The 20,090-nt window shown below is 36.2% G+C and overlaps 1 protein-coding gene across 1 annotated transcript in view; it reads right to left on the bottom strand.

The window, feature by feature from the left end:
- The window catches only part of LOC103477638 (semaphorin-7A), a 52,702-nt gene extending 39,269 nt beyond the window's left edge, over window positions 1-13,433 (bottom strand). Inside the window, exons 1-2 of the mRNA XM_008430866.3 lie at window positions 13,080-13,433; window positions 3,319-3,458 (exon numbers count right to left, since the gene is read on the bottom strand). Coding sequence (XP_008429088.1) covers window positions 3,319-3,458; window positions 13,080-13,158 — 219 coding nt within the window. The 5' untranslated portion in view covers window positions 13,159-13,433. The remainder of the gene's footprint in view (window positions 1-3,318; window positions 3,459-13,079) is intronic.
- Window positions 13,434-20,090: the final 6,657 nt, after the last annotated feature.

The raw sequence follows: 20,090 nt of genomic DNA on the forward strand, positions 1-20,090 counted from the left end.
CGAGGTGAGGCAGGCAGTTCTCGTGCCTTATGGCTGTGGGCGCTCATTGTGACTCCACAACTGCAGAGTAAGAGACGGTAACAGCGAGCTAGCCATACAGTAGCTGCGCTGATACAGAGAACGAGACAGACGTGGTTTTCAGTTGTACTTTAACGGTTTCACACTTTGTGGAAAGTGAAACTTTCAGCACAGCACAAAAGGTTCATAGCCTCACCAGCTATGCACCTAAACGCACATCACTGACTAATTGCACACACATCTATCTCTATCTCTATCTATCATAGCTTCATTATTTTTTAACTAGTCTGCTTTTCTGCATGCCTTATTTCTGTTGATTTTACTATCTTTTAGCTTGTCTACTCTTCTCTATGTCTTCTACTTCTATTTTATTCTTTTTCCTATGTTGCTATGTTTCACTCTTCCAACGGTTTCAACTATTTCTCGTTTTGTACTGACTTCCGCTTCTGCTAAATTTTTCCTTTTTGATTCGTTTCACTGTTCAACTGATCGAACTATTTTCTATTTCTTCTGATATCTTCTACTTAAGCTTTTCTCCATTTTTCTTGCATTTCTGCAGCAGTCATTCTGCAAATATGCATTCTCACGGCTGTTTCGCTAGGAACAGCTATTTTTCTAGTTCCCTTTGGGTTTGGTGTTTCTCTGGTGAAATGCTGAGCAGATTTGTGCCAAACTTTCCTTTTGGACTTATGATTAAAAGTAGTCTGCACCCTTTTTATGCCCTTCTCCAAACTGAAATGAGATGCTTTCAATGCTTCGTAACATTTCTGAATACTACAGCTTTAGCTGAATGGTGCAAATAAGCAAATGAAAAAAATCCTGCTAAGACAGCTCAACTATATTTTGGTTTAATTGACGACATCTGTGAACTAAATGTTGAAACTGAGTCAAGAGATGATTCAAGAAAGTATTAGTTTAATGGTGTTCATGTTTATGCAGCAAGTTTATAGCTGTTGTTTTTTTAATCATCCAAGAGATTTTTGGTTGAATTTTACAGGATAAATGTCATAATTTATATGAAAAGTCTTAGAAATTATTAATCAAAAACATTTTTATCACCAGTAAACTCAACATTTTAACTTGGGTGTGTTCACTTTTCAGGCATTTATCCCACTCAGAAAAATGAAGCCATCTTTACAGATCTTTTTATTCCTTTTCATCATGTTGAAGGTCAACCCAGCACACTCAGACTGCAAACATATTAGAAAATATCTCTTCATTCTTTTGGCCAGCTAGTATAGTGCTGTAAGATACTCAAGGGAGTAATCTTGGGTCTATATGTTGGCAACATTGGCTCAGTTAAATATATTCTCCCCTCTGACAAATAGCTGCAGCTTCATTATTGTATGCATGACCTAATTTCCGCAGTCCTCTCTGGATCTCAGCTGCTGCTCAGGGTCAGCAGTGGGTCAGCCAATTGTATCTCCCTCGGCATACAGGGTTCACCATGTCACATACTTGAAACAAAATGGCAGCCATGCTTAGATTTATCATAATGCAAACTGCAAAAGTCAACAGTAGAAAGATTTTGGGGGATGTATCAGGGGAATAAGGAAACATTAATGCAACTGCATGAACTTCTGCACTACTGACAAACTGCACTTCCTCTGAAAGTGATCAGATTGAATAGTTCTGAAAGGATAAAATGCAAATAAGAGCTGAAAACTAGACATTAAAGCCACAAGTGAGAGACATTAATTGGGAAATAAAGTGCAAATATCACATCTCTGAATTCATTTTTGTATCATATCTTTTAAAAAAAGTTAAGTGCTGGATAATGATTGAACATTACCCCACCTTCAGCAATTAAAAACAAGAGACACAACTGATCAATTTATAGCCACAGTGTTTACCAGTGTTGAGAACCTGCATCTTTCTCTAACATTAACCAAAACACATTAATTGTCTGAATCAGATTACCTCTCCCCAATTCCACTGTGGTCCATTAATGGAACTTCTTTCATTTAAAAATGCTTTGTTAATCACGGTCAACAAGTTAATGAGCAACAAAACTGTTTCTATATGCAAACAGCTGTTGATTTGAATACTAAGCAAAGAATAGAGGACTCCCTTTGTTACTTTTGCTTGGTCTCATCATGCTAAGCTAACAGCGTGCATGGAAAAAAACCAAACGGGGGAGCCATCAACCTTCTCATAATGCTCCACAAAAAACAAACTCAGCGTTATTTTCTAACGACTGGAAAGAAAGATTAATTTAGCTCTGCTACCGAGAATGAGTTGGAAAGGTCTGTGCATTCACTTGGTGATTTATGCTCGACAGCAGCCCAGAAACTGAGTGTTGTTTGACTCAAAGGCACTTCACCTTTGAATATTGGGTGGCGGTAATGCAATTTTACAGTTGACCACTTGTTCATAGTGCATCTATGCATATATTTTATTCACAAACCGAAAAAAAAATAAAAATAAAAAAACACTTGCTGTGACAGTGACTAATTATTTTGTCCCAGAATCATGACTGAAGTAATATTTCGAGGAAAGTAAACTTCTTTTTATCTTGTATCTGGTCTCTTGTTCTGTCAAGATAAATGTCATGGTAGCTTGAGAAAACCAGCAATTTTTCGTTGAGATGACAATTTAGATTGTGATAATGAGTAGTTTTTCTGCTACACCCAGTTTCACAGTTTAGTGTTGCTGCCATCATGACTCCTGGGGGGGATCTTTAACAGTCCATTCATGCATGCACCAAGATTTTCATCTTGATTTAGGAACTTGTGCTATCAGTGGCAGCTTGTGCTTAGTGGGTACCTGGGCGAGTTATTTCAGTCATCACAGATGACATCCTCCTCTATAAATTTGCTTCAAATTCAAGTGTTTGCTTACAATAAAGTTACTATGCTTTAAATGTATTCTAATGGCTCTTAAGCAATAAATGTCAAAGCAAAATTTTCTAATTTAACTTTGGTCAGACATTTTGGGTTTCTACAGTTACTTATATAACTTATGAAGTTATATATTTGATATATTCATGCTCCTGTAATCTATAACAAGTAATGCAATTAGTTACCATAACTACACAGATGACACACAGCTCTACATTAAAACCCATCCAAAATTATTAAAGTACTGAACAAATGCATAGAAGAAATCAAGGTGGGTGTGTGCCATGACTTTGTTCAGTTGGATAGAAACTAATTATTTTTGGAACCCAAAGATGATTGATTCAGATTCAGCACACAGCTTCAACTACTACAGCAAGAATTTACTCATCATACATGTGATTGACCTTAAAAATAAAGAACAACTGCAAACAAACAGGAAAATCAGTTTAGTTGAATTTACCTGCATGTCAACAACCCTTTTATCACTGAATGTCAACACGTAGATCATTGCTTGGCCGCCGACATAAAGCGTGTCACTTCCTTCCTGGTGGTACATGCTGATGTAGTTCTCAGGCTTGTTGAAGTGGAACCTGGGGGGTTCTGAGTGGGAGAATGAAAATTATTTCAGTAAAATATGCAATGTTGTGACAAATCTTAAGCAATGCGAGTAAAACATGATGCATCAACTGAATATGTTTTAATAAAATAGCAGATTATGCCGTCAGTAGATGAACCCAGAGATCTACAGATATTGTCTTTATAAGAATACATATAGTTTTTATTTGTTTGGTTTGTCAGTTTAGTAATTGTGATCATTTTTAATGAATTTCACAAATTTTAGGCAAAGCTGCAGTACTACTGGCGGTACATCTTGGTACTAAGACATTATCATTTTAAAACTACATGGCCCATATCTAATGTAATTGTGAGTGACTTCTACCTTAAACATTTGATCTGGCTAAGAGCTGTGATTCCAAGTTGCATGACAGATGTGGGTGTCGAATGTTGGGTCTCATGTCCTGTGAGACCCAATGAGACTAACCCTTCCTGAAGAGTGTCTATGATTACTACCTGTAAAACTTCTGACCTGCATTGTAATTAAACTACAACGAGGAACTAGAAAGAGGACACAATACTGGCTTCTGTTCAAAATCAGTTAAAAACAACTTTCAAATCACAGGAAATGAATCATTGACCACAGAATAGATTTTCAACACAATAACAAAAGATTACAGCATGAAGCACAAATGGATTTTCTCAAAAGTATAATAAAAAGATTATCCAGATTTAGTCAGCCTAAGCTGCTCTTGCAGGTAAATCAGAGTCCTAAAGTACTCATTGCAAAGTGTCCAACCCCCAGCTTTTTTGTTTTTCATTTAATCTCCCATCAATATATGGAACCAGCTGAGTATTTCCTGGCAACCAACCAGCCACATTTACAGGAACATTAGCTCCAACATCACTGCCCTTTCTGGTTTCTCATCAAGCCACAACCCAGTCAACTAGAGGAGTTGGGTGCTAGAGGAAAAGGGCATGTGGTGGGAGCATAAATTTCACTGAAAAAAATCATGTGGGCAAATCCTATCACATATTCTCTGTCACCGAAGACACCTCCAGAAGGCTTCAAAGTACATTTGAGCATCTCTGAATCACACTTACCTACACTGCAACTGTGCCTTCACTTAGAAATAGATTGAAATCACTGCTGCTGTATGAAATATGCGAGTAGCTATGTAAATAATTATATCTTCAGAGAGATTTTGCCACATATAATGATAAATGCTCTGCAACAAAAAGAAGGTAATCTAAAGATTATTACCTTAAAACTTTCAAGGCTTTTATCAATTTTACCAACCAGAAATTAATTTCTCTGTTTCTTTTCCTGGGATGTGTTTTGGGAAATCTCTTGCCATCAACTTCTATATCAGACAAATAATTACTTCCATAAAATTTCTCTTCACCCGTGTAATAAAAAGGACATTCAGTCTGACAGCAACACCAGAATGAAGAGAGAGGAGGCAATATAGGTTGCTAGCCAACCAGCTATGTTTCTATGGAAACAACGGCCTCCTTCGTTGTCGGGAATCTAATTGATGAAACTTGTTGTTTATACAAAATGAGAAATGCCAAAGGATACCCAGTGTGGCGTTTGGCTGTGGGGGAAATTATGAGGCAATCAAACAAACAGATTTATTGCAATATTTACTTTGGCAGTTGACACGGGTGGTGTTACGGCTTCCTGATCATGTCTCTGTTGACTCAACGTTATTTCAACCAAAATGAATGTCTGAGACAAATTTACAATAACCCCAAAGCACGTTGTTAAAACAAGCATTACTGTTTTTAACTAAAGTCATTCTCCAAGAGCTAAAACCAATAACTAAATTACCCGAAAGGACAAGAACATATTAAATCACTTCAATTAATGTTTGCTAAAATAATGATTTTAAGCCTCAGTCAATTTTAAAAAGTTACCTCACAAAAACTTTTTAAACGACTTTATTTTATGAAGAGACTTTATATACTTATGGTTCACATGTTGTTTAACATGGCAAAGAAGTCCAGACCCAGGTCTCGATGGTTATGAAGCTTAAACTCTTAAGCTTAAGCGTAAACTCTCAACATTCATATTTAACAACAGAAGAACACTAAAGACAGTGGTAAATCAGAGTTAGAGATATTTTCAAAGGAGTTGCGCTTTATCTTTCTATGTATTTTGAATGTAATAACGTGACAAAGTGGTTCAGTTTTGTTTACCACTTGTCCCTTTAAACATTGCTGTTGGAACTTTGCTTCACTCAGTATCCCAGGTTTTTTTGTGGTAGCAATATGGTGCAGATTACATCTATGTACATGTTTTAATTAAAGCCAACACTTCTGGACCACTGGAGGAATATGAATGTTCCCTTTCAAGGTAAATTGTTTTTTCTGTTTTTACTCACTATTCTTTGTTTCTGAGACGCTAAAGCCTGAGCAGGTGTATGGGAGGGGCCGGCATTTCCTGCTTAAATGGTGGTGATGTCACTGATTGCATCACTGGGTTCTGACAAATGGAGTGTTTTCTGTTTTGTATTGTTTTTTGTTTGTTTGTTTTTTTCTGTAAAGTAATCTTTTGAGTTGCCCTGTGTTAAATGTGTTTTTGTTTTCTCTTTCTGCAGACATTTTAGTTATATGTATGGGTTTGTAAATTAGATTAATAATCGTATTTCTCTGTTCAGATTGTGTTGTTTGGTTTGACCTGTTCTATTATGGTACGGTCTAATGAAGTGCAGTTGTGTTGCCAATTTAGTATAAGACCAGTAAGATGTCAGAGCCTTAAAAACATACTAAACAATAAAATTCAGCTGAAGAACCTGGAACTGGCAGCTGATGCTGCTTTTTGTTCACCTGTTTTGAACATTTAACCACAATACCTCCCAAATAATTACATTCTTCTTCTGACTTAGCTTTCCAGAAGTATCTGTCCTTTACAGTCATTTCAAATTATAAAAGGCAAAACATTCACAATTAATTTATGAATGGTATAGAAGCGTGTGGTTTGCTTCAACATACCAGGAAATACTACAAACTGGAAGGAGGGACACAACCATGTTTAGACAAAGGAAGCTTTGTTGTCTCAGTTCAAAGTTTTTAAGAATAAGAACTGAAAACTAATGAGCAAAGCAACCAGAATCCATGGAAAAACATTTTAAAAAACTATGGAAAAGTGTTTACAACTGCTGTTTAAGACCGTTTTCAAAGATGACAAGGTGGAGGAATGAATGGAGGAAAATTACTGCTTAATCAGGACATTTACAAGCTTTACAGGGTGCTCAGAAATACCCTGAGTATCCTGCTTTATGTATAAAGCTGTGTTGTTCCTTGCTTTGTTTCAAGAGGGTCAACATAAGAAGACATAATATTGCTGTCCTGCACTTGAAACTGTCTCTTGTGCAATCAACAGATCAAGTCCACAGTAAGTTTAACATCCACAGAAGCTAATGCTAATGAGGAAAAGTCAATATAAAGACATACAAAATGATTCCACTACATTTTTCCCTGCAATATTTGGCATTGCATCGCTGTTTTTTTTATCTGATGAAACCAAACAACATGTGAAACTTTGCTTCTATAATGAATATATCCCATCCTTGCTATTTCAGTTACTTGTTTTGTACCAACCTTGCTTGAAAGAACACTCAAAGTTAGTCAAAGTATTTTTTATTAAACTGACCACTGTTTTTGTTTTCCAAAGACTCTAAGGAAGTTAAATGACACTAAAAAATAAAACTTATCAGCCAGGGTACATCAATATACAGATTGAAGCTGAAAGGGTGCTGCTGCTTCACAGTTTTCCAAAATGTCTGCTCCACACTGTCTGGGTGGACGAGAGGTGAAAACTACAGCAGACATTAAAAGCCAGAACATTTCTCCTTGAGAAAGCCAAACCACTTAAAGAAATCTACTGTAGGAACACAAATTGACTCATTTATGGAAAGCCGGACGTTTTTGTGTTCGAGTAATGCATTAGTTTAATTACGGTATTGTCTGAGCTGCTTTCAGATAGCAATTTTCGAACTGCATTTCCATTGCTCACATCCTAACATTGAAAAATATTTTGTAAACATGTTTAGAAATCAATTGTTTGCCATATAATGTCTAAACGATTTTAATTATTAATTTTCTTGAACAGAGTTTTGCCCCAAAATCCCAGACTTATTTTAGATGTGTAAGCAGATTCTTAATGCAGTAAAGCTACACAAAACATAATTAAATATATTTGTTACACTAAAATCTCTGGTAATAAACTTACACAAGAAACTGAAGAATTGTAGTGAAAATTGGTTGAATTCTATTGGTGTAATCCAGGGTTCAGCAGCTGCACCTGGGCACCAAATTGCATTGCTATTGCTCCCCTGGCGTGTATTTAAGGAGTGACAGCAAACCATGTCACTTCCTGTTTCCTCACTTCCTCTATCAGACTGAGACCTGTTTAAAAGCTGTTGAACTTTGTACACACAATCAGTGTTTTATGTTCAGTAGTTGTCAGTAAAACATCTTATTAATCTAACCAATTTCATGAAGTCATTTCCCAAACTCTCCTGTTGCTGCCAGTTATAAAGCTAAATCTGTTAGCTTAATGCTAGCAACCACATCAGATCCCCACCAGAACACGAGATTTGGACAATTTACACTTTAAAAGCCAAGGTTTGTATTGTTTGATGATTTTGTGTGTTTTATGTTTTAAGATGGAAACACATCTTTCTATCAGTATGTTTACTGTTGTGAGTTTTCCTTTGAGAACAAAATTGAAGCTAAAGGTAAACCAAACATTTGTTTTGGTCATTTAAGTTGAAGTGTTGTACAACCAAATTAATTTTTAATAAGTTTGACCTCCATACAGGTTGCATTTTTTTGGATGATTTCATGTTCCTGTTGAATCTCTGCTGGTGAGCTACCTTTGACATAAAAACCTTTTTGTGAAGAGCTGACCCAGTATGAGTCGGTAAGAACTGTGGACTTGACGCAAAGTTATGGACTCCAACTTGTGATTTTTTTTTCTTCTCCAACTGAAAGGCGTTCTAATTTATTTATTTTTGCGATTTTTTTTTTTTTGTGAACCAATTAATTTGGCTAACATCAGAATGCTTCAATGGGCTTAATACTAAAGTAAGAAGTATGGATTTACAATTTATAAAGGTAAAACTGAAAACTATCCATCCATTTATTTCCACAATGCAAAAGTATGCCTATTTATCACATAAATCAACACAACATGCATCAAAATTATGGTTTTAACATGACAAAGCATGAGTTTAAAAAGCCCAAATACTTTTGCAATATGTATTTATGGAGATGTTGGCCATACTCTCCAGTAAACTATATTTGTTTGCATTTACCAATTTTAGCAACTCTTTATTTTATAACAGTGAATGGGACTATTTTGTAAAATAATACTTTAACTTAATCAAGCAGCTACTCTAATAAAAGTGCTTTATAAAAAGCAGGTAATGACTGCTAATGAGTAATCTAACACTTGTATTTAAATATTTGTGTGCTTTTCACTGCCACTGTTTCATAATCAGCCTTTTCCAACTTTCCTGCTTCTTGCCTTTGAATTTTTGTAGAGCAGCTTTAAATGCAGGATGAGAAATGTAATGTAGAAATCAGGAGTATTTATTTAGTACATGCAGTTCAAATAGGTCATGAACTGCGTGGGGCAGAGCAGCTTAGGGCCTGGGCATTAAAGCTAAAATACTGACGCTAAAAACTTTGAGAAATGTACTCGTAAAACATGTACAGAGATTCACTAAACCCTGTGGAAACCTGCTTGTTGGGGATTTTATGTTCTCTGGGGTGCAAAACAGAAATGTCCTGCAGTTAGCAAAACACAAACAATAAAATGAACAGCTAGTGCAAGTTCTCCATACTTTATAGTATAAAAATATGTCAAATATATTTTAAAACTAAATTTATTGAAACCAGTCAAGATAATAACTGGCATTAATCTGGACTCATAAATATTTATCTCTGTGTTTTCAGCGGTTTTAAAGATTGTGTCCTATTTTTGCTGTGTAAAAACCTTGATTTCTCAAAAGGCTATTCACAAACTGAGACTCATTATTTGCTTAGCTTGAAAAGCTGTCCGGAAAGGCAGCGAATTGAGGCTTTCTTAACTCTCAAAGGACAATGTGTTCCTTGAAGTTAAGATATCTTGAAATGAATGAGTCACTTTTGAAGAAACTAAATTCTAACTGCTCAAAGAAACATGAAAAAGAGTGAAGATGTCATTTCTGTTTAAGAAACAAAAGCATCAATGTTGGTTCCGCATTTTAAAATTGCAATAAAGTTTTTTAGATCAACCTCCAAGTTTTCTGTTGACGGGTAAAAATTAGTAAAACTAATTTCAAGTTAAGGTATTCATCTGGGCGAAATGGTCGACGCAAAAAAAAAAAAATATGCACATAAAAGGTTGATTCTCTGATTCTTTTATTTTACATGTTTTATTTATGAGTACATTTTAGTGTCATTAATTTCCTTTTTGTCTGTGTTTTGGGTTTTTCCTGTTTTTCTCTGTTGCAGAGGAAGCTATGCACAGCAAAGCGAGACTGTTTTTTTTTTTTCATTTTTAATCTACTGCCTGCCTAATCCAGATCCTAATCCTAGAGCAGGTTCAACAAAAGCAAAGTAAAAAAAAAGTCCAGAAATGGGTCCAAATTAATATTAAACACAAAAGCTGCAGTTTAGTTTTACTGTGATTCAAGCTGCACAAATCTATTCGTATTGACAATAACTGGATTTTAAAGTGAAACATGGTACTCATAGCAGCAGCTGCCTCAGATATTTATCCTACAATTCTACAGTTCCCTTTAGACCCAGAGGCTTTTTAAAATACACCAGTGAGTTGTTTTGCTTGCATTGCTTTTAGTTTTACTCGTCTGGATCTGTCACTCACTCCATTTTCAGCAGCCAGGCACCATTTCAAAAGAAAAAACTCATAGAGTAGCTAAACCTATTATGCCCATCGCTAAAAGGAATCCAGACAAAGTAAGATCAACAAGATGTTGAAAGGATGAAGAAATCAGCTGCTTGAAAATCACTTCTTGTGAGATGTTGATCATAAAAAATCAAAGTAGCTTCTTGATCGGCACAGTTGGGATTCTCAGGGTAAATCAGGGTATCAAGAGTTATACCAAAATTTTGCATCAAAATGCATCTTTTTTTTTTTGTTTCAACAGTAGAGAAAAAAATATTATTTCTGTTATGCCAAAATAATACATTGGAATATTAGTTTTATTCTATTTTTTAACTATGACTATTAATCATAGTTTGGCCAAGTATAAACAACCAGTTAATTTGGCTGCAAATGTGTTTACACAGAATGTTTTGCTGTTCTTCTATTTGTACAGTAACACTGGGAGTTTGACAAGCTGCTAGCTGATCTATTAGTTATCTCTTCAGCTACTTTATTCATGTTAACTGAGTGCTGCGTGCTATTTGTTTAGTTTCCAACGAAGCAAACAATGCAATATGTAGCAACCATTTCAATCCATCACAGTTTTATCAGCAATGTGCAATGCTTCACCTTTACACAAATTAAAATTTCAGTAGAGCAAAAAAAATCTAAACGCCACACAACAACTTTGCTCAGTCAAATATAGTGACAACAGTTGATGCTCCTCTATAGCATAAACTGAAAGGGCAAAAGTAATGATCCCAACCTGGCTACATAAAGAAAACACTATTGTGGAGAACAAACTGAGAAAAATGATAAACAAGCAAGACAGAAATCCCTGAAGGGTGAATTCTGGGCTCTGCCCTTTAGCTGATTGTCAGAGGTGTTTGCTGATGACACAGTGAGCTGAAGAGATGAAAATGGTTTCATTTCCAATAATTTGGCTGCCAAAAAGTACCTAATTTTTCTTAATATATGATATATTGATGTTTCAACTGTTAAGACATCACAAATGCTTCTGTTTTTTATGAGACTAGTCATCTTCACACTTTATGATTAGGATAACCAATTATCAATCTTGATTAATAAAGACACTTTTTTGCAATCCATAAATCTAACATTTATGTTGCTATAAGTATCACTTTTGTTTATGATGATGTTTGTTCATGGTGCCCTTTTTTTGTATCACATGCAGACAAGTTTATTAATGAAGTTACCTTATTGTAAAGCACACCTGTCATTAGAGTTGAATTTATTGCTCCTGCACTTTCATAATTGTTTGTTGCACTTAGAGCTTTCTGAGATATCTTGCTTCTCCTGAGGTTTAATGCACTTACAGTAATAGACCTGAGTGAATGCAGTGCAGTGTGTCTTCTAGCTCTCAAGATCCCAAACCAGCCTTAACACGGTGTGGGAGATATGAGAACCTCCTTAATGTCCTCATTTGGCTCAAGGGTGCCAAATGAGAACATCAGAGAGTTCCTTGGGGCAGACTGAGGCTTTCGTGGATTTACTCTGACATCCTCTACCTGTACTTCACAGTGTGTCCCTGCGCCTGCAAATGCATTACAACGAGTTTGATTGATAAGTCACGCACGTTCAGAGACGTCATCTGGTGATGCGTTTTTTGTGTGCTGCCCCATCCAGAGGGAGGAGAGCAATCCAGATCCAGATAACTTGACACACAGCCACATCGCTATTGATTGCTGAATATATTAGAGGTCTGTGTGCGGCGTAAAAGTGCGTGAGTAGAATGAATAACGGGGACTGGGCTGGAAATTTTCCACTCATTGCTCTCTTGTCCGTTCAAGTTCCATTTCTGAGCCAGTATGTATGCAGCTGTGCATGTTTCCCCCCCTGTTTTTACTGTACAGCAGCCTTTTCTTATCCGAGCCTGATTCATCTGCTGCAGTGTGAAGCAGCTGCCGCGTCCCGCATTGCAGCTCCGCAAGGACACGGCAGCTACAATGAACGTGTCAACCTCCATAGACTCGTATATCATAATAATGACGCTTTCCAGCGATGTCCTGCCGCTCTTAAAAAGACACAGGCTTCCTGGAGCAAAGAGGCGCCATGAAGCCCCCTTTTGGCATAGAAGAGCTGCTTTAGTGGTGCCTCTGGTTTTAATCTCTCTCTGTGCGTCTGCAGGATGTGACAGTGTGGGAGGACAAATTAAAGCATCGTTGTTCTGGGCTTTGCGAAAAGATGTGGATTTAAAGAAATGGAACTCAGAGTTTGTCAAAAGGAATGACAGAAAATCCACAAGTTGCATGAATACCCCGCAATTTTATGGCACATCACAACTACAAATGCAAACAAATTTATTTAAAAAACCCCCACTAATCTCATAAGTATTTTCTAACACAAGGTTAATATGTGAATTTGATTTTGTAAAATAGTTTTTCTTAATGTGTAAATACAATTAGATGCTTTGATAATTAGTGCGGGGCCTGAATGCTGGAACGCGCAATTTACACCCCGTTTGGCTGATGAAGAAAATTGATGAAGTGCTCCGATTATTCATTTTTCTGTTTGCATTTATTCTCATGAAAAAAAAACAGTGTCGAATTGAGGGGAGAAAAAAAAAACATTTGAGAGCATCAGCTAATAATCTATGCTCCGTTGATTCATTCACTCATCTCTCCATCCAACCATTCAGCCATTCATGCATCCATGACATATTCAACTCCTAATGAACACGATGTGAAAGAATAAGCTTGCAGATATTAATATTAAGCTGAATTATCAGGCTGAATCTCCGAAACGGTCCAAAATAAATGTCTTACCGTGCACAATAAATTTCAGGCGAGGTGACTTTCCGGTAACCACCGTGGCCAGAACCGACAGGAGGATAAAATAATTCATCTTTTCGTGCGGATCTGTCGATCACTGTCGGTTTGTACGATTTGTAAGCTGATTCCTTCCCTGAAGCCGTCTAGTGAGGTTCCCTCCCCGATCTGCGTTCCAGAGACGCGCCAATGTTCGCTGGTCCCGGTTCTCTCTCCTCCGTCTCCTTCGCCAGCAGTCAGGTTCGGTAAAGTCGGGGTGTCAGGCTCCACCTCGGAACAAAAGGCGAAAAAGAGGGGGGAGTGTCGCTTGTCAGCGTAGGAGAGGAAATCACAGCTGGGGGGATTGGAAGTCACTGTAAATCTTTTGGTTTGGTCACTGATGTGTGGAGCAACGTCATACCTGTTGCTTATAAAGATGATTTTCTCTGATAAGTTTGCTTTTGAAAGTGATCTCATTTTTTAATGTTTCGCCTCGCGTTTGATCTCACATCTTTGATTTGAGCATATTTATTTGGAAGAAAGAAAATCCCAAAATCATATTGACAAATTATTGTTACCAATCTTTTCCATACTTGAAATTACCTCCTTTTACCTCATTTCACAGAGTTGGAGCACACAGAGAGTCATTGCACTATGTTCTAAAGTGTTTTATTATGGTCAGAGGATGGAGAAGCAGAAGGCATGGGGGGATACAAGAAGGTTCTGCGTGTTCCCTGTGCATCTGTGGCTTCTCTCCAGGTACTCTGACTTCCTCCCACAGCCCAAAAACATGCATGTTAGGTAAAGCAGTCTCTCTAAATTCCCCTGAACAGAGAATCTGTGTGTGGTTGACTGTGTTGTTATGGACGGACGGACGGACGGACGGACGGATGGATGGATGGATTTCAATAGGAAAAAAAAATCTGATTTTGTCTCTGATGAACCATATCCATATTATTTTTTGAATCATACCTTGTTCAAATATCCAGTGAAAACGCAATTTTCTGATGGACTCCACCAGATTTGTATCTGAAATGTCCTGCTCTCTTAGGGAAGTAAATTAAATTGCCAATATCGACACAGAGTAATAGTTGCACAATTTTATACAGCTGGAACTGTGACAAATTTAGGTTGGATGATAACCAAGAGACATTTTTTCTCACTGTCATGCATATCAAGGAAGATGGTAAGAGAGAGAAACATAAAAAAAAAAGACACTGTTTGTAAAGTAGCAAATTACTGCAGCACAGAGTCACTAAAACAGACCTTGTCCACCAATGTCCACTATGACACTGAGCTTTTCAGAAATAAGCATATCAGGTAGAGCCAGGTTGACCTCATGTGAAGCAAAGTATGATCATGTGGGATAGAACCTCATGCCCACTGTTAAATACAATGAAGTATAAGTGAGACTGTCTCTCTTCCTAAAGCCATGAAAACCTTGATCAAGAGCGAGATATAAACCCTTAAAGGCTTTTTTCTTTCTCCAAGGATACTTAATTGACTGGCATGTTGTCTTGTCTTCACCAGTTTGAGGAGTGACAAAGAGAAACTAACCATTGTTCTCAGATTCCTTGGGAAATTTGGAGTATTAGGAATCATTGATAGTATCACACATTTTTGAATATTTGTCTGTATTGCACATGCATTTTATTTGCTTTCCATGTGTTGTCAATGTTTGTACATGTTTTCAAACTGATTATATGTCCATGTTTTATTATAAGAGCACTTGATCATCACTTAAAAATATAAATTAATGCTTTGATTGATTGAGGAAACCAGTTGGGTGAGATATCAACTTACCCAACTATTGCATACTTCCAGGAAGTAATTCATTTATTTTATTGTAGTCTTTAAGATACCAGAATTTGCACAAAACTTTATTTTTGTCTGATATGATTCTTAAATATTTTTATCAGCTCTAATAACCAGTTGCTCAGTACTTCAATTTCATTTTTTACAGAATATTTTTTTACTCTTGAGTAATTGCTTTCATGGCTACTTTTTATTTTTATTTCAGTCAATATATATTTAAGTAGTGCCAGTCTTACTTGAGTATAAGTTTTGGAGATGATTCCACCCACCTGTCAGCTGCACAACTCAGGCAGGAAATGATCCTCTGTTGGTATTAGTTGGTCCAAACAGTGGTAGAAATGATTCCCCACACCATTATGCAAGTACCAACATTCTGAACCTTTGCTACAAGGCCGGATAGACCCATGCTTTAATGTTGAGCATATTCTGACACAACCAAGTTTGCTTTGAAGATAAAATAAAAACTCACTAGAACAGGTAGCGTTTTTCTTTTGGTGCCTAACTTTGGTGAGCTGTGCAAATTGTTGCCTCAGTTTTCTGATCTTGGACAACAGGAGAGGCATTTGATGTGCTCTTTTTCTGCTGGAGTCCATGTGCTTGAAGGTTTAATGTGTCGTAACAAGAGGTTGTTTGAGCTCCTGTTGTCTGTCATTTCAAACCACTCAACTCATTTTCCTTTGACTTCAACAAGGTGTTTTTTGCTCCCTCAAGTGCCCACTGGACATTTTCCTCTTTCTCTGATGATTTCATGCAAACCTGATTGTGCAGAAAAATCTCGGCGGATCAACAGTTTCTGAAATATTGAAATATAAAACTTCAAAATTCATGTGATGTCTTTAATGATCTTTTATAGATACTAAGACCCACACACATATGGCTAAGTTAGATTTTTGCCTCATCAACATCCTCCACTGTAATGTCCAATCAATATGTGCCAATAGTGCCCAAGTGCCTGATTTGAAGTGCATCAGCAGTTTCACTCTGCTGTGCTTGCATTTATTTGTGAGCAAAACTGACTGAAACGTATGAAACTAAACAACTATAAAACATGAATCTCTGTTGATGGTACTAATAAAATGGATTCCTTCAAATTAGTGAAACTGATCTCCTAAGTCCCATTTAGGGAATAATCTGACTGTTATGAGAAGTTTGAGAGAGCACATACATCCCTCTGCAGAGGGATTTTCATTTTCCCTTCCAATCAGAGAGCACTACATGTCTTACAAAGGGTGAAATTTCCCAACTACTCCAGCCTGAATCTGTCATTATATATCTCATTCAAAGGCTTTAATTGTCTCCACATGTTGCCACTGAAATTAAGACTTTTGAGCACACTCTAAAGAAGCAACTCTTTGGCTTTTAATCAAGAGTAAATTTCACACACATTCAGTTATCTTGCTGAACTATAAGACTGAGAAAAAGTATTTCCCCTTTACACTTATATTTTTTGATTTTTGTCACTCTCAAATGTTTCAGATCAGCTTCAGTTTTATTCTTATCCCAGATGGAAAATTAGTTATCAGCAGGCATCAGAAAAGCAAAAAAAAAAGAAGAAAAAAAGACATTGCATTCATTCTGTTAGCACACTTATTAGAAAAAATAACTCATGCCCTATAGTGCATTAGATGCATGACAATCTCAAGATAATAAGAATATAAAATATGGATTTAAAAAATAAACACAGAAAATGGTTTGGGTATTACAGTTTAAGATGGGGAGATTAAGCTAAAATAGGGAGATTAAGCTCCGCAACAACTGCAGGACTGAAAGAAACTCGATCGATCTTAGGCGTCCTAAAGCGGCGACCAGATGGAAGATCAAACTCTACAGAGTGGATGTTTATCATCAAGATGTTTAATATCAAAAATAACCTGAGTAAATACAAAAAGCAGTTTTCACTTGGTGACTAATCTTAAAACCTACCTGGCCTCATGCAGCTTCCTGGTTGTGACATATTTAACCTTCAATCATTTACAAAAAATCTGTTACATCTATGCAGAGAAATTTAGGTTTACTTTTCTTTTTTCTTTTTTTTGCAGAATTATTTTAATTCAGCCACATTGAAGGTTTTACTTTCAATTTGATTTAAGTCTGAACTTTGAGTTCAAAATCTGCACAATCTTCCCTTTGTTTTTTTAAGCTATACAAATGGTGTAATTGTTTGGATCATTGCCCTGCTGCATAACCCAATCTTGAGGTCAAAGATTGATAGCAGGTAATTTGTGGTTCCATAAGTCAAGACAAATTGTTCAGATCATAAAAAAACAGACCATTAGTCTTCCTCCACCCGTGTTTGACAATTTCTACGATGTTCATTTTCTGAAATACTGTGTTGTTTCATGCCAAAAAGTAATGGATATTTTCTCAAAAGTCTAACATTTGGCTAACTTGAATTGAGACTGTTGTTATTTTTGGTCAATAGAAAGCTTTCTTCTTAAACTCTTTCATATAATTTTTGCAAAATCTCTCCCATATCTTTATTTCTTATTCTTGTCTGTTGCTCCATCTATTGTGGCGAAATGATGTTATTTATTAATAATCATGTTATTTGGCTACTTTGGGTTAAGGGATGTTTAGTATCAAAAGGAAATGTTTGTGTGTGTGTGTGTGCAAGGTACTGCGTCATCCTTACCTTAAAAGTTAGGATTTTATTACTTTGCAAGCTGTAGAAAGATATAAGTTGAGTTGTTGTGTTTTAATTGATAGAAAACTTACTCTAAGGATTCCAAGAGACTCCCCATAACAGTCCAACCAACATAAAGCAAACCATAAGATCTGCTCCAGCCTAAGAACGGACTGGTTCTTCTACTCACGCATAAAGCAGACTGGCTTCAGTATAAACACACCTAGCTCAGTATTAAATCTGGGGTTCTGAGAAATATGTGAGTACTGATCTTGTGTATGAGGCAGGTGTGCTAGAAGAACCCTCCATGTTCAGAGTGATGATTCATTTTTGTCCTGAGACATTTTTTCACTCCTTGCAAAGTCTACCCAACAATCTAGTCAACCTGTTCATTCATCTGCTCATCCATCCATCTTTGCTTAAATTAGATAATTATTTCCCTGCTCTTCAAGGCCATGATTAAATCTAGGTTCTGACCACTAGGTGGCAGCAGAAGCAGAGTTTTAAAAAAGTATTTCATTTCAACAGGACGCGAATGGAAAAACTTAATCTTCTGATGTTGCTTAATGAATAATTGATGTGGATATGTTCTGTTACGTTTTGGAGCTTAGTCCACTGATTTGTATTGTTAATATTTTACTTTTTTTGATTGGAAGTTACATTTAGAACAAAGCAATCATTGTCTTTAAACATTAACCACTACCAAAATATGAATTTGTTTTTCGTTTAATGAGAGCTGACTGCATGGGGGTCACATAAATATTCCAATTGCGAAAAAAAAAAGAGTTTTGGATATTTTATTCATCAAACTCACAATGCAGCACCTGAGTGAAAAACAGGCGAATGCAGCGATCTGGTATAGTGAGAAAATTGTAAATATGGCTTTTCATATGAAATTGACTGAATAATTGCTTATTGCAGTGAATTGGTATTTTACTCATCAGTCACTTTGCTAAAGTTGATTTGTCAGGAATTAAATTTCAAATAATTATTTTTTGCAAAATCACATGGACGAATAACGTTTCTAAAAAAAATAGAAAAACATCTGATGATATCTTAATATTTAGACGATACAACATTGCAATGGAAAAATGTGCAGTTCAATGAAAAAAAGATTGAAGTCATACATCAGTTTGTCTTGGATAAAACTAAATTCAATTGTGGAAGGTCTTATGTTCATTGTAATTAACTTCAATAGATCCTCTTTAATCTAAAGTGATTCAGGCTTAGGGGTTTGCCGTGTTTTACTTAAACCATGAAGCAAATTGAGGTGATTTACTTCTGCTTGTTAATTCTAATGAGGCCACCTAATTGTGCTTTCAGCACAGACTGCAGTATTAAGTCAATATACATCACACACTGCAGGATCAGACTGGTATAGGCAAAAAGATAATAATTGCAATACTTGCCGTATTTGCAGTGTTATTACATAAACATGGTGGATGAAGAAAGACAAAAAAAATGTACTCAAAGTAGTCTGCATAATTGTGATCATCTTATTAAGCTCTCAGCACATCAGGCAAAGTAAGCAACAGAATAAGACTGTTGCTGTCTTACGTCTTGCATTTTAAGTCAAAACTGTCTATGAAAATTGAATAACGTTGAAAGCACTCAGTATGATTAAAGCCAAATCTCTGGTGATTTTGTTACATGGCCTCTTTAAAATATATATTTCTCTCAGTTTTACAGCTAGGTTGCATCAGACTTGGAGGAAAATCTAAAAATATCTAAACTCAAGGCTGAACATTCAGTGGGCTCCCGAGCTGACAAGCCTGATGAAGACGATGTGAAGTTATATAACAAAATATCACATTTTATAGTTTGAATAATGAATTTGAAAAAAAGTGCAAGGCTATTAACGTAGCAGACTGTTTGTCTCTGAATTCTCAAGCATAGCCAAAGTTTACTGCACTTCTAAACTGTCACCTTTTTGAGCTTCTCTCATTTATTCATGTATTTTGAATTTGAAGAAAGAAAATAATTATCACTCGTACTTCTGACATTTAGCAAATAAAAATAATTCAGAAAATGTTTACTGTCCTGAAACACCAAAAAAAATGGACTGATTTAACATCAGCCCCTAAATCTGTTTGCTGTAAACAGCGTTTGTGAATATTTGGTTCATCTATGACTTTCTATCAAATATATATATTTAAATTTGCTTCAACTGATTACTAATGTCCCAGCTAAAGGTTTTGAGCATAAATATCATAAATACATTTTATTGCTAAAAGAATCTTCAACCTACAGCAGATGCATAGAGACCATAATATTCCTGGGGGGTGTTCATGTATGTTTAAGTGTTGGGATGTGGTTTATGAACACCACCACTTTAATCTACTTCTTTGGCTTTCTGTCCAATGGGAGCAAATAAAATAGATAATATTACAGGCCAAGCTAGGCCGAAGGATAGCACCCGCCAGACAGACCTATATAACAGATTGAGACAGGGAGAGGTAATCCTAAAGGGTTTAAATCTCCGCTCATACACGTGATTATCTTTTTTTTTCCTCCCTTTTTCTGGGTTATTCTGGGCGACTGCATGAGACGAACAAAATTATTTGCTGCACGGAAAGTCTCTTAACCCTGCA

The sequence above is a fragment of the Poecilia reticulata genome, chromosome 16 (genome assembly GCF_904066995.2).
Source record: "Poecilia reticulata chromosome 16, P_reticulata-male-v2, whole genome shotgun sequence".
In the NCBI taxonomy this organism is placed as follows: Eukaryota; Metazoa; Chordata; class Actinopteri; order Cyprinodontiformes; family Poeciliidae; genus Poecilia; species Poecilia reticulata.